Raw genomic sequence first — 14,398 nt, 5'->3', positions numbered from 1 at the left:
TGGAGGAAGCCAAGATTACTGACGAACCTTCTCTTTCTTGCGCCCTAACTCCGTGAGATGCAGCTTCATTACCCTCAAGTTCCGCGAGCACCTGCGAAGTGTCCCCAGTTAGAGACTCTCATCACATGCCTCAGATGAGGAAATGCTGCCACTTGGCCTCTTGAGATGATTAAGTATGACCCTATGACCATGTCCCTGTGACTCATTTGCTCAGGATGCTCTTTACAAAGGAGCCGCAAAGGGAAACACCAGCCCAGGCTGCTCTTTAGTCGGGAGGCCAGAAGTAGCAGAGCGTTTGATGCTGGCCCAAGGACAGTACAAACTTCTATTTCCACCAGAGCTGTCCTTTCTTCCCTGGGCCACGGCCAAGTGGCAGGCTCCAGTCACAGATCAGGCCACCAAAGACGTATTTCAGCGCCTGCTAGGAGCAAGGCCCACCTCTTGACTTCTTACAGAGTCTGGCTTCCTTCTCCCCCCACGAGCAAGGCAGACCCAATCCCTACCCGACGGAGACATTAAGGGGCTGATTCCACTGCTCACCGCACCCCAGGGGCTGCTGGCTGAAGTCCACTTACCACACTTATGTTTCCTCTCCCTTTCCTGGCCACAGAACTTTTCCTAATGTTTTATATACACAGAGACAGAGACAGAGAGAGATTATTTATTTTTGCAAGAGAGAGACAGAGAGCAGGGGAGGGGCAGAAACAGGGGAAGGGAGAGAGAGAATCCCAGGCAGGTTCCATGCTGAGCGCAGAGCCCAACGCAGGGCTTGAACCCACAAACCACGAGATTGTAACCTGAGCCGAAACCAAGAGTAGGACACTTAGCCAACTGAGCCACCCAGGCGCCCCCCGCCCTGCCCCCACCAATGTTTTTCTATCCGATTTCATTTTAACCCACGTTCTTAGCTGTTCAGAGTACAGGGGGCGGGTTTTGGGTGTGTCCACTCTGCCACTTTGTTCAGAGATCTTTGCTTTATTCCCTGACTTCCAGGCCCTGGTCCTGGCTGCCCCATGTGTACTGTGTGTCCCAAGGTGTCTACGGGAGTCAAAGCACCACGGCTTTATTTGTTCCCTGCATCCCTGCTCACATCCCTGCCCCCGGGGACACCTGCCCCACATGCCTTTCCACCCTTGCAGGTTTGGCCAATGTGCACTGCTTCCTTCACCCTCCTGCAGCAGTTAGACAAAGGCACAAAAAGTTACATGTAAACTGGTGACACAGGCTGGGTCGGTACTATGACAAACAGGACAGTAAGTGTTCCATCCAAAAGGGACAGCTGTTTCTCAGCTCCAGACAATGTTCCCATGTAGGACTACAGATGCAGGGTGGCGAGATCCTCCCCCTTTAAAAAAAAAAATTCTATTTTTAAGTAAATATACTCAATGTAGGGCTCAAACCCACAACCCCAAGATCAAGAGTCACACACTCCACCGACTAAGCCAGCCAAGGGCCCCAAGATCCTCCCATTTTTTTTTTAATTTTTTTTTTTAACATTTATTTATTTTTGAGACTGAGAGAGACAGAGCATGAACGGGGGAGGGGCAGAGAGAGAGGGAGACATAGAACCAGAAGCAGGCTCCAGGCTCCGAGGCATCAGCCCAGAGCCGGACGCGGGGCTCGAACTCACAGACCGTAAGATCGTGACCTGAGCTGAAGTCAGACGCTTAACCGAATGAGCCACCCAGGCGCCCCGATCCTCCCATTTTTTTAAGAGAAGCCAGAATTTCATATTTTTATGGGAAATCTCCAGGTTTTTAACTATTGGCAACCCAGGGTGCCTGGGTGGCTCCGTCGATGGAGTGCCTGACTCTCGATTTGGACTCAGGTCATGATCTCAATGGGATCAAGCCCCACATTGGGCTCCGCACTGAGCATGGGGCCCACTTACGATTCCCTCTCTCTCCACCTACCCCTCTTCCCTACTCACATGCTTGCTAGATAAAGAGAGCCAGCCAGCCAGCCAGCCAGCCAGCCAGGTGGATAAATCCTGGCAACCTACTCAGGTTTTTGTAAAAACCACTTTGTAGGTCACTAAATAACTAACCGCCCACCTGGAAAAAGAAACTTCCACCCTCATGCCTCACTCTCCAGACGCTGTGTTAGCCCTCCCCCGCCCCCCCCCCCCCCACCTCACTGGATTGAGGGAGTCTTCGAAAAGAAAGCTCACTCTCCTCTTCTCACCCCACCCTGATCAAATCTGGGCGGACCCAGGAGCTCAAATAGTTTGTTGACTACAGACGGATATGTTGATTGAGGGGTGTGAATTCACGAGTCACTGTTTCCAAAAACCATTTGGCACCCACACATTCTCTCTTCAGCTGCCAGCACAGGCTGGCAAACAGCCCTTGGGGACCTCAAAGCCCCAGCCCTCTAAACTCCACCACACTGCAGGCCACTCAGAGATCAGAGGTCAGACGCACAAGAAAATAAGGAGGCTCACGGCGAATACCTGGTAAATCACGACACACAGTGCTGATTTTAATAATGCGAATGAGGATGCAATAACCCTGAAACTTTCAACTGTTTCTCACAGGAGGGGCTTTGGAGCAGGGCGGGTGCTCCAAAGTGCAAATCCTATCTCCACCTCTCATTAGTTCTGTGACTTCAGGCAAGTTGCTTTGTTCCCTCTGAACCTGGACTGAAAAATGGAGATAGTAACGCCTGCTTTGAAGAGCAAGTGGCAGAGTCACGGGCAAGGATGTGAGCCAGACCGCCTGGCCTCTCGTAATTAATAAACATGTGCGCGCGAAGATGAGGTAACGGTAGAAATAGAAATTAGTACAACCAGTTTTTAAAGCAATATACGTCGAAGCCCTTTCTTAAGCCACTCCTGACTATTTATCCTACAGAAATTACTCAGGGGGGCGGGGGGAAACACTATAAGCACTAAGTTTTTCAATGCAGTATTACTTATGATAACCAGGATCTGGAAACAAAATAGTCCAGCAATATGGAGACACTCCATGGACCTCTTTAAGCCAATACACATAATTATAAACAACACAACACATGGTACACCACAAAGCAAAGGAAGCAGGATACAGAATGCCTTCTACATCCCAATGACAGGGGTGTAAAACTGTGTACCGTAGGCATATGGGCAGAGATTTGAAGAAGACAGAAAAACTGGGCTAGGATAGTGAGGTTTAGAGTGATTTTTGTTAAATGTCTCTTCCTGACATTATATTATTGCTCTTACACTAAATCATATTGTAGGAGGGGAGTTTCAGGGAGATGGGGTGGGGAGGATAACACAGCGGACCAACAGCAAAACAATTGCTGGTCAAGATGCCTAAGCGGGACGAGGGGTGAGTCGGAGGTAGGGGGTGGGGCAGAACATCAATGAAGGAAGCAAGTCGTTAAGACGGGCAGGATGAGTTGCTTGGGTTCTGTGTGTCTGGTCCCTGCCCCAGCTTCCATCCTCACCAGCCTGTGTGAAAAGTTTAGCAGTGCCTGGCACAATGTGGGGACTCAGCCCACGACAGCAATCGCTGTCACCATGGCTGCTGCTGTGGTTTCAAACGCTTCCCTAGAAATCGGGATATTCTAACTTTGGCTCTGACTCTGCTATGGACTCACTGGGTAGATCTGGGCAAGGGACTAACTCTCCAAATCTCAGTTTACTCATCTGCAAAATGGGAATTAGCTACCACTCTCGCCATGAAACCCGGGGTCCTGACCCCAGTCCCCTCTCTGGGTTTCAGTCCCCCCCCACCTCTGTATGCCAAAGGGGAGTAGAACAGAGATTATCTGCGGATCCCCTGGCTCTGATTTTTCTTTTGAATACCTGACCAGAACTGGCTTTGAAGAGTTAAAAACACCGTAATGATAACAACTGTCATTTGCTGAGTACTTACCATATATATGAGACACGATCGTCACACGTATTTAGTGCATTTACAGGACATTATTTGCAGTTAACCTGAAACACTGGAAGGCCCGAGGGTGCAGGCCTCACATCTCCTCTCTTTGCCATCTACACTTATTCCCTAAAATCTAAGCACTAAATCAGGGGTCCTCAACCTTGGCACCACTGACATTTGGGACTAGAGAATTCTCTGTTGTGGGAGCTGTTTGTGCACCGGAGGACTTCAGCAGTTCCCCTGGCTTCCCGTACCCTTCAGATGCCATTATCACTCCACCCCCGGCTGTAATAACCAATGTCTCCAGACACTGCAAATGTCTCCCGGGAGACAAAATCACCCCGGTTGAGAACCACCAGGGTAAAAGATCCCAGCCAGTCTCCTGGCTTTAAATACCATCTCTGTCTACACTGATGACTTCCAAATTTATGTCCGCAGCCTGAACCTCTTCCCTGAACTCCACACTCGTAAATCCACCTGCCTGATGGATATCTCCGCTTGAACGTCTAATAGGCATCTCAAAGTCAACATTTCCAACACAGAACTCTTGATCTACGGCACCCCATCACACCTGCCCCTCTGCAGTCTGCTCGTTTCCAGCAAATGACAACTCCATCCTTGCAGCTGCTCGAGCAAAACACCTTGGAGCCATCCTTGACTTCTCTTCTCTCTCTTATTGCATAGCCCGCCCATCAGCAAACGCAGTCAGCTCGACTTTCACAATAAACCCCGGAGCTAACCGCTTCCCACCACCGCCACGACCTCTCTCGGCTGCACTGTTACAGCAGCCTCCTCACTGGTCTCCCCTCCGGTCCTCGCCCTCCTAGAATCTACTCTTCATAAAAGGGCCAAAGTCATCCTTTTATACAAAGTAGGTGATGTCACCCCTGCTCTCCAAATCCTGCCATGGTGGCGCCCAGTTCACTCAGTGTCAAATGACTCTGCATCCCACATCCCCAGAGGGACTTGGCCGTCCTCTCGGGCCATCTCCTCCCTCAGTCACTAGGCCACAGTTACACTGGTCTCCTTGCTGCTTCTCCGTGTGCCAAGCATCCCCCAGCCTCCAGGTCCTTGAGCCCTGCTGTTCCATCCGCCAGGCTTGCTCCTTCCTCCAGCAATTTCTCCAGCTTCTATGTGGCTCAGTGGCTCGCCTCCCTCAGGTCTTGCTCATAAGTCACCTTCTCAGTAAAATGGTCCCTTGAGCCTTTTTAAAATAACAATCGTCCTACCCCCACACCCAACCCCCCCCCCAACCCTGCTTTATTCTTCACGGCACTTATCATCATCAAACTATAAATCTCACCTGTTTTACTGTCTTCTCCTGCCACAATGTAAGTTCCGTGCAGAGTTCCCGAAGGAGGCACTCACATGCTAATAGCCTTGCTTGGCTCAGTCATAGTCCCACATCCCTAGCAACTACCATAGTGCCCGACGCATAACAGGAACTCAATAAACATTTGTTGAATGAACCCTAACACCGACTCCTGTGGGGTAAAGATTCTTATTCTTCTCATGCTGTAAAATAAGGGCATGAAAGCTCTAAGGTTAAGTAACCTGACCTAGATCCCTCAGTGAGAAAGTAATTCCCATGGGAACAGTCTGCACTCTGATGCACCACTCAAGAGTTTCTTCAAATGTGGCACTCAACTGGATTTTTAGGTGGCTCCCCAGATCAGCTTTGAAAAACACTTAAGAGGGGCGCCTGGGTGGCGCAGTCGGTTAAGCGTCCGACTTCAGCCAGGTCACGATCTCGCGGTCCGTGAGTTCGAGCCCCGCGTCAGGCTCTGGGCTGATGGCTCGGAGCCTGGAGCCTGTTTCCGATTCTGTGTCTCCCTCTCTCTCTGCCCCTCCCCCGTTCATGCTCTGTCTCTCTCTGTCCCAAAAATAAATTTAAAAATGTTGAAAAAAAAAATTTCTTTTTAAATAAAAAAAAAAAAAGAAAAACACTTAAGAACACAGGCTGTCAAAAGATGAAAACCTCGTCTCTTAACCAAAAATTAACTCAACGTGGATCACGGACTCAAATGTAAAACATAAAACTGTAACTCTTTTAGGAAAAAAAACGGAGAAAATCCTTGAAATCGAAGGCGAGGCATGAAGGTCTTAACCTTGACGCCAAAAGCACAACTCATAAAAGGAACTTTTGATAAACTGGCCCTCATCGAAATTAAAAATGGGTGGGGCGCCTGGGTGGCTCCGTCGGTTCAGCGTCCGACTCTTGATTTCACCTCAGGTTGTGACCTCACAGTCGTGGGATCAAGCCCCACGTGGGGCTCTACTGACAGCGCAGAGCCTGCTTGAGACTCTCTCTCTCCCTCTTTCTCTGTCCCTCCCCCACTCGTGAGCACTCTCTCTCTCTCTCTCTCTCTCTCAAAATTAATAGATACATAAACATTACCAAAAAAATGGTTGCTCTGTAAAAGCCCAGGTGAAGAGTATGAAAAGGCAAGCTAAAAGCAGGGAGAAAATATTTATACACTATATACCCAACAAAGACTAGTATCTAGAATGTGTGAAGAACTCTCAAAACCCAAAAGGAATGAATGAATAACCCAATTACAAAATGGTCAAAGACATGAACAATTCCCCAAAGAGGATACGCAGACGGCAAATAGCACATGGAAAGATGTTCAATAACATTAGGCATTCAGGAAGCACCACTTAAGACCAGGATGGGCGATCACTACACATCCCTCAGAATGGTTAAGAAAAATGATGACAATACGAAATGCTGGCAAGGGTGCAGGAAACTGGATCACACATACATTGCTGGTGAGAATGTAAAACAATACAGCCATTCTGGCAGTTTCTGATCAAAACGAAATATGCGATTATCATGGGGACCCATCAGTTGCACCTGTGGGCATTTATCCCAGAAAACATGAAGACTCGTGTTCGTGCAAAACTCTATACACAAATGTTCACAGCAGCTTTACTTGTAACAGCCCAAAATAGGAACTAGTCCAGATGTCCCTGAACAGGTGAATAACCATTCACCTGTTAAACAAAATGCAGTGTGTCCACACCATGGAATACTACTCAGCAATAAAAAAGAATGAATTACCAATATACACAACTTGGATGAGTCTCCAGGGAATTATGCTGATCAAAATAGCCACTCTTTTTTTTTTATTTTTATTTTTTTACATTTATTTATTTTTTGAGAGACATAAAGAGACAGAGCACAAGTTGGGGAGGGGCAGAGACAGAAGGAGCCACAGAATCCGAAGCAGGCTCCAGGCTCCGAGCTGTCAGTACAGAGCCCGACGCAGGGCTCGAACTCACAAACCATGAGATCATGACCTGAGCCGAAGTCGGATGCTTAACCGACTGAGCCACCCAGGCGCCCCAAATAAGCCACTCTTACTGCCAAGACAATTCAATGTGAAAAGAATACTCTTTCCAACAAATGGTGCTGGGACAACCAGACATCCACAAGCAAAAGAATGAAGCTGGTCCCCTACCTCACACCATGTGCAAACACAAACTCAAAATGGATCATGGACCTAAATGCAAGAATTCAAACTATAAGAGTCTTAGAAAAAATAGGGGTAAATCTTTGTGACTTTGGATTAGGCAATGGTTTCTTAATATGATATCAAATGCACAAACAACAAAAGAAAAAACAGATAAACTGGACTCCCCCAAAATGAAAAACTGTTGTGCTCCAAAGGATACCATTAAGAAAATTATAAAACAACCCATAGAATCAAAGAAAATATTTGTAAGGGTCCAGGACCCAGAATGCATAAAGAATTCTTACAAGTCAGTAATACAAAGACAAATAACTTTGAGTGCCTGGGTGGCTCAGTCAGTTAAGCACCCAATTACAGCTCAGGTCATGATCTCACAGTCTGTGGGTTTGAGCCCTGCATCAGGCTCTGTGGTGACAGCTCAGAGCCTGGAGCCTGCTTCGGATTCTATGCTCCCTCTCTCTCTCTCTCTGCCTCTCCTCAGCTCACACTCTGTCTCTTTCTCTCTCTCAAAAATAAACATTAAAAACATTTTTTTTTTTTTAAAAAGACAACCCAACTTAAAAATGTGTAAAAAATCTGAATGGACATTTCTACAGAGAAGACACACAAAGGTCCAATGAGCACGTGAAAAATTGCTCAATATCATTAACCATCAGTGAAACTCCAATCAAAACCCCACTGAGATACCATTTCACACCCACTATGAGGGTAATTATCAAAAGACAGATAATAACCAGGGTTGGTGGGAACGTAGAGAAACTGGAAACTTCACACACTGCTGACGGGAATGTAAAAATGACAGCCGCATACAATGCAATATTGTTTGGCAATAAGAAAGGATAAAGTAAATATGTGCTACCACCTGGATAAACCTTGAAAACATTATGCTAAGTCACAAAGACTAGATATTGTATGATCCCATTTATATGAAATGTCCACCAAGAGGCTAATCTACAGAGACAGAAAGCAGTTTTAATGGGTGCCTAGGGCTGGAGACGATAGAAGGAAATGTGGGGAGGGATAGACTACTAAAGAGTGCAAGATTTCTGGGGTGCCCGAGTGCCTCCGTCTGTTAAGTGTCTGACTCTTGATTTCAGCTCAGGTCATGAACTCACTGCACTGACTGTGGAGCCTGCTTGGGGTTCTCTCTCTCTCTCTCTCTCTCTCTCTCTCTCTCTCTCAAAATAAACAGAAAAAAAGAGTACAAGGTTTCCTTTTGGGGTGATGAAAGTGCTCGAAAACTTACTGTGGTGATGGATGCACCCCTCTGAATATACTATAAACCACTGGACTGTGTACTCTAATGAGTGAATTTATGAGATGTGAATTAAATCTCAATAAACCTGTTCCCAAATTTTTAAAAGTCAATTTCAAAAGGTTATATGCTATATGATTTCATGATTTATGTAACATTTTTGAAATGGCAAATTTTTTTTTCAGTTTATTTTGAGAGACAGAGAATGCCAGCATGGGAGGGACAGAAAGAGAGGGAGAGAGAATCCCAAGCAGGCCCCACGCCGCACAGCGCTGGACGAGGTACTCGATCCCACAAGTCATGAGATCATGACCTGAGCTGAAATCAAGAGTTGGACGCTTAACCCACTGAGCCATCCAGGCGCTCCTGAAATGGCAAAATTTTAGAAATGATGGACAGATTAGTGTTTTCCAGGGGCTGGGGTTGGAGGAAGGGAGGCAGGTGAGTATAGATAAAAAGGGCCATACAAACTGACTGAACCATCCAACATCTTGACTGTGGTGATAAGCACACAAGCCTGTACATGTGATAAATTGTATAGCACTAAATACATGCACACACACAAACAGGGACAAGGGAAACTGGGCAAGTCTGAGTAAGATCTGTGGATTACATAAATGTCAATACCCTGACTGTGATATTATCCTACAGGTCTGCCAAATGTTACCTTTGCAGGAAACAGGGTAAAGTGCATCGGGAATCTCTAGCTTTTCTTTTCTTTTTTTTTTTTTAAAGTAATCTCTATACCCGATATGCGGCTCAAAGTCACAACCTGGAGATCATGTACCGACTGAGCCAGCCAGGCACGCTGGCAGTTTTTCTTACGGCCGCATATGAATCTACAATTATCTCAATAAAACTTCCAATTATAATATACTGCAATCTGTCCTGTTCTATTCTCAATTTCTCTTCAGGTTAAACAATGTCCTCTGGTGCATGAGTGCCACAGCTCCTAACAGCTGCTTATACCCTTTTTAAGGAGAAAGAGCAGACCTCAGGTTCAGATGCCCCCACAAGAGACTCTAGCTGAAATTTAATAACACACTTTTTTTTTTCAGTTGTTTATCTAGATGATATGATGTGGAATTAAGAACACAAATTCTGGAGCCAGCCAGTCAGGGATCCCAATGCCAGCTCTGCCACTCACTAGCCAGTCACTTAACATCTCTGTACTTCCGACACCTCATCTGTAGAATGGGTATGACAAGAGTACCTAGATCAGTGTTGTGAATTTTAAATCACTGTGCGTGTGTGTGCGTCTGACTGTGTGTGTGTGTGTGTGTGTGTGTGTGTGTGTGTGTGTGTTCATAGACATACGTATAGCGTCAGGCACAAACTCTTAGCTATCATTATTATCTTTACCAAAACAAGGACTAGGGGGAAATAACAACCTTTTAGAAAGTTTTAGAAGCACGGGTGCTGGCCATATTACCTCTCAGAATGTATCCCCTTGGTCCCTCCCACGGTAGCCCTGAGCCCATACCCGGGTGTCCGGAGGAGGGAGTTGGGCCAGGAGGCACCCACCTGCGCACTTGGTGCGGCTGATGAGGGGTGGCCCAGGGCGGCCGGTGCCGCCATCACCTGGGCGGGTGAGCAGCACACTGATCTCGTACTCCGTGTCGGGGTCAAGGTGCCACAGCTTGTAGGTCTGCAGGCTGACGGCGTGCACCTCCGCCCATGGGCCGCGGGACATGCGGTACTCAATCTCCTTGCGCACGATCGGCCCGTCGCCAATGATGGAGTTGGTGTTGAGCTGGATGATGAGGTAGGTGGGACCCGCGCGCAGCAGCTGCGGCGGCGCGATGGGGGTGGGGGGCTCTGCGAGGACGTGAGGAAGAGGTGGAGCCGAACGATGCGCTGTGAGACCCTGCCCTCAACTCGGGATCCCAGCACACCCAAGTCCCCAGTGACCCTCCCTGTCTTCCCAGGGGCCCTGATGAAACGCCCAGACCCTCGACTAGACTTCCTCGCTCGTGCCCACTAAATCCCCAGGCCTTAAGGGGTGTCCGCTCCAAAGGCTGTCCCCGCCCTCATCCTTAAGCCTACACCCTGTCCTCAGTCCCCTCTGAATCCCCAAAGACTAGCGTTCAGGGGCTGACCGCACGCCAGTCAGATCAACCCCGGATCCCCACAGCCTGACCCCGCCTGCGTGGCTCACGTCTGGCCTGGGTCTCCCCGCCTGCCTGCTTCTCAGTCACACCCCGCCCCCTGGAGCGGACCTCCTCCCTGGAGGGAAACTGCCCCCCTCGACAGACCCGACTCCCAGTCTTCCCCCCTCCCCCCGACGGCCCCACCTTTCTACAGGCCACGCCCCTAGACCAGACCCCGCCCCCTCGCCTGGCCCCGCCCTTCGGATGGTGCAGGTCCCACCCCCAACCCCACCCCGGGGGAGCGCCCGCACGCGCTGACCCTTGACGATGAGCTCTGCGAAGTTCGAGACGCCCGCGCCGCGCGGGGCCTGGGACACGCAACGATACAGGTCCTGCTCCGAGCGGCTCACGGAGGCCAGCAAGAAGGTCGCCAGGAAGCGCCGGTGGCTGATGTGCCGCACGCTGGCCGCGGGCACCAGCGCCCCGCTCTGCCGCTGCGCAGGGGTAAGGTCGACAATGTCAGGAGCGCTGGGGAGGGAGGGTCCCAATCTCGCTCTGACCCGGGCGAGGGGAGTAGTACATGTCCTGGCCCCATTTAGCCGTCCCTAGTACACAGGGGACTTATGGGGTTCCTGGAATCAGCTCCATCACAGGAAGGCGCGGGATGAGAAGCTGATTAAGGGAACGTGGTCTCTACCTCCGATGGAGAGTGGTTGGGGGATCCTGGAGTCACCCTCTATCCTGGGGGTATAAGAGGACCCAAGAGGGCAGAGCAGAGCCTAGGTGAGAGCAGGGATGCATGAGTATGGGTGCTGGAAAAGGAAGGAACGACTCCACACCCTGCAAGGGACCCAGGTCCCAGAAGAAGTTTCCCCCCACCCTGGCTAAGGTCCCTGCACCCCCTCACCTGCAGGAGAAAGCGCTCTGCCTCTGCTGCTCTGCCCGCTGCCATGCACTGGAAGGAGGCGTTCTGGCCAGCGTTGACCTCCACATCGCCCAGTCGGGAGAAGTGCGGGGCCTTCGCTGCGGGAATAGAGCCACAGTGTGAGCTGGGCCGATGCCCCCCACAGTCAGGAGCCGTGGCCACCCGCACCCCTCACCCTGCACCCCAGTGGGCTGGGACTCACCGCAGGGGTAGCTGAGAAGCAGGATGTCATCTAGGCCCATGTAGCCCCTGCGGTCTGGGGAGATGAGGGCCTCAAACAGCACCTGGGGGAGGCGGGAGGTTCCCTGTCATATCCCTCCAGCCCTACCTGGGGAGGTGCCCACAAGAGACCCCTTTTAGCTCTGCTCCGGTCCCATGCTCCTCAACCAGCAGAGGTCAGCCCAACTCACAACGGCCTTCCCTACCAAGCCAGCTAGTTGTGGGAAGGTGTGTCAGCAGCCAGAGCTAACAAGGTCAAGGCCAGAGGTTCTCTCCCAGTTCTGGACAGTTACCTTCAAGCAGGAAAACTTTTCCCAGCAGACAGGGTTTCCAGGTCAGCACTGTTCCAACTCACCCTTGACCCCAGCCACAGACCATTTCTGTTGACAATGATCTCTGATGCTGAACCCAAACCATAGCAGCACTGAATAGCCTGATGTTGACCACAGACTGACCCCTGACCTTGACCACATATTGACTCCTGATGCTGAACACAGACTAATTCCAACTTCGGTCACTTGCTTACTCTGACCTCGGGCTGACACCTCTCTACCCGCTCCCCTAAGCACAGGCTGACCACAGACCAAACCCAGCCTACCTGATATTCATTGGGCCAGAAGGTGCTGACAGCCAGCTCAGCCTGGTGCCACTGACGACCATGCGATCCAGTCATATTCCAGACGGCACTGCCCAGGGGACCTCCATTGACACGCACGTAGATGCCCAAGGTGCCCGGGCTGTGCCCATCCCGGCTGTACAGAAAGTAGCTGAACTGCACACAGTGGGTATCATTCTCACTCAGGCTCTGGAAGATGACATGGGCCCGTTGGCCTGGGGCATGCTGGGAAGCATTGACCATCAAGTAGGAGCCTAGAAAGGGAAGAGGCAGGAGCTGAGGAGGCTTGGGGAGGACCAAGGTCAGGTGGGCAAAGGAGGGGGACAGAAACAAAGGAGTTCAGGCATTTGGACCCACTAGGAATCAAGGGTTTTGAGTTCTGGTCCCAGCTCTGACTCGCTACGCTGAGTCCCTTCACCTCCCTGCATCTGTTTCCCAGAGGAGAGAGCAAAAAACACACAAAACTGACTCTCTCCAAACCCTTTATGGTCCCTCACCACCTACGATCACAGTCCAAGCTCATGCTGATCTGTGACTTTCCCCATGTGCTGAGCTGCCCTTGGAGGCAGGGACTAACTAACTAGGTCATTCATCTAGGAGTCAAGAGTCTGGCACATGACAGGCCTTCAAAGGCTACCTTTTCTGAAGTCTTCCCTCCCTGTCCCTCTATAGGCTTCTCTCCTGGCCCTTGGATCATTAATAAAGTGTCTGTCTCCCCACCAGCCTGTGATGCCTCGGAGGCTCCACTGTGTCTCCAGCATAGGGCTGAACCCAAGCTGAATGAGTGTGTAGAACAGAGATTGAATAAAAGGACTCTAACTTCCCTTCCAGCCCCCACCCTGGGTCTAAACGCCTGGGATACAAATCTCTTCCAACCTGGAGAAAGGCAGCAATCTCCTTCCCCAGATCTGGGCTGTGTACTGGCAGGGGGTGGAGGGGGCCTGGCAGGGTGGGAGGGACTGGACTCCTTCGGGATCCAGCTAGGGGATTATGGCTTCCCTTTTGTGGGGAGGAGGCCCCAGCAGCTGCCAAGGGGGTGCCCACAGCCACCCAGCGCCGCCTCCTCCCGGGCTTGGCTGCCAGCCAAAACAAGCTCATTCAGATCCCAAACCACGAGGCTCCCTGCTCTGGGAGGGCTCCCCAGGGACTCCACTGGAGGGGATCTCATTCATCTCTGCAAGCCAGGGGCCTGTGAAGGCGGCTCCTGGATCAGTCCCGGTGGGATAGTAAACAGAACTCCCAAGTCCCCGTCCGCACCCAGAAAGGGGCACATCCTGGCCTCCAACAGTGCCTCTTGGCCCACTCCTCTGCCCCTCTCTCTCCTCTCTTCTTCCCTAGTTTTTCCCCACTCTGCATCCCTCTCCTTCTTCATTTCCTCCCTTCATTCCTGTGGCTCTTCCTTCTCCTGTCTCTGAATCTCCCTCCTTCCTTCTCCCTCCACCCCCAACTCCCTTCCCTAGAATGTGTGCCCCGAGAGGGCAGAGACGGTGGCCCTCTCGCTGACCACTGTGGCCTCAGGATCCAGCACAAGGCCCACGCGAAATGCTAAATGTCTCTCTCCCCTTTCTCACTGGGCATGTCCCTACGGGTGTGAGAGAGAGAGGCAGAGCCCGCACTGGGTCCCTGCCGTGGTGGGCACCTTGACAGATCACAGTCACACAGGTCAGACTCTGATACCCACTAGCACAGAGATCAAACCAAGAGCTGAGAGCCGCTCCTGCAAAGGAGAGAGGAAGGCCCCAGGGAGGGTGCTGTGTGAGCAAAGGCACAGAAAGGGGAGGCAGGGAGGCCTCCAGGGGGGCAAGGTGAGCAGGAGGAGACGGGGCTGAACGGCCGCCCATGCCAGGTTGCGGAGGGCCTCTCTGGTGGCTTCAAGTCCTGGCCTCACCACTGAGACCCTTTGCTGCACCTACCCGAACTCTCGAGAGCCAGTGCGATTGCAGCCATGTTG

The 14,398-nt window shown here is 50.8% G+C and overlaps 1 protein-coding gene across 5 annotated transcripts in view; it reads right to left on the bottom strand.

Moving 5' to 3' along the window:
• PTPRU (protein tyrosine phosphatase receptor type U) overlaps positions 1–14,398 on the bottom strand; it is an 81,460-nt gene that overhangs the window by 50,529 nt on the left and 16,533 nt on the right. For all 5 annotated transcript variants that reach the window (XM_042996063.1, XM_042996064.1, XM_042996065.1 and 2 more), the window contains exons 3-7: positions 12,430–12,701; positions 11,815–11,896; positions 11,595–11,710; positions 11,007–11,181; positions 10,122–10,415 (exon numbers count right to left, since the gene is read on the bottom strand). In XM_042996063.1, coding sequence (XP_042851997.1) covers positions 10,122–10,415; positions 11,007–11,181; positions 11,595–11,710; positions 11,815–11,896; positions 12,430–12,701 — 939 coding nt within the window. The remainder of the gene's footprint in view (positions 1–10,121; positions 10,416–11,006; positions 11,182–11,594; positions 11,711–11,814; positions 11,897–12,429; positions 12,702–14,398) is intronic.

Source organism: Panthera tigris, chromosome C1, assembly GCF_018350195.1.
Source record: "Panthera tigris isolate Pti1 chromosome C1, P.tigris_Pti1_mat1.1, whole genome shotgun sequence".
Lineage (NCBI taxonomy): Eukaryota > Metazoa > Chordata > Mammalia > Carnivora > Felidae > Panthera > Panthera tigris.
The sequence above is the reverse complement of the archived record's forward strand: the minus strand, read 5'-3'. Positions and strand labels throughout refer to the sequence as shown.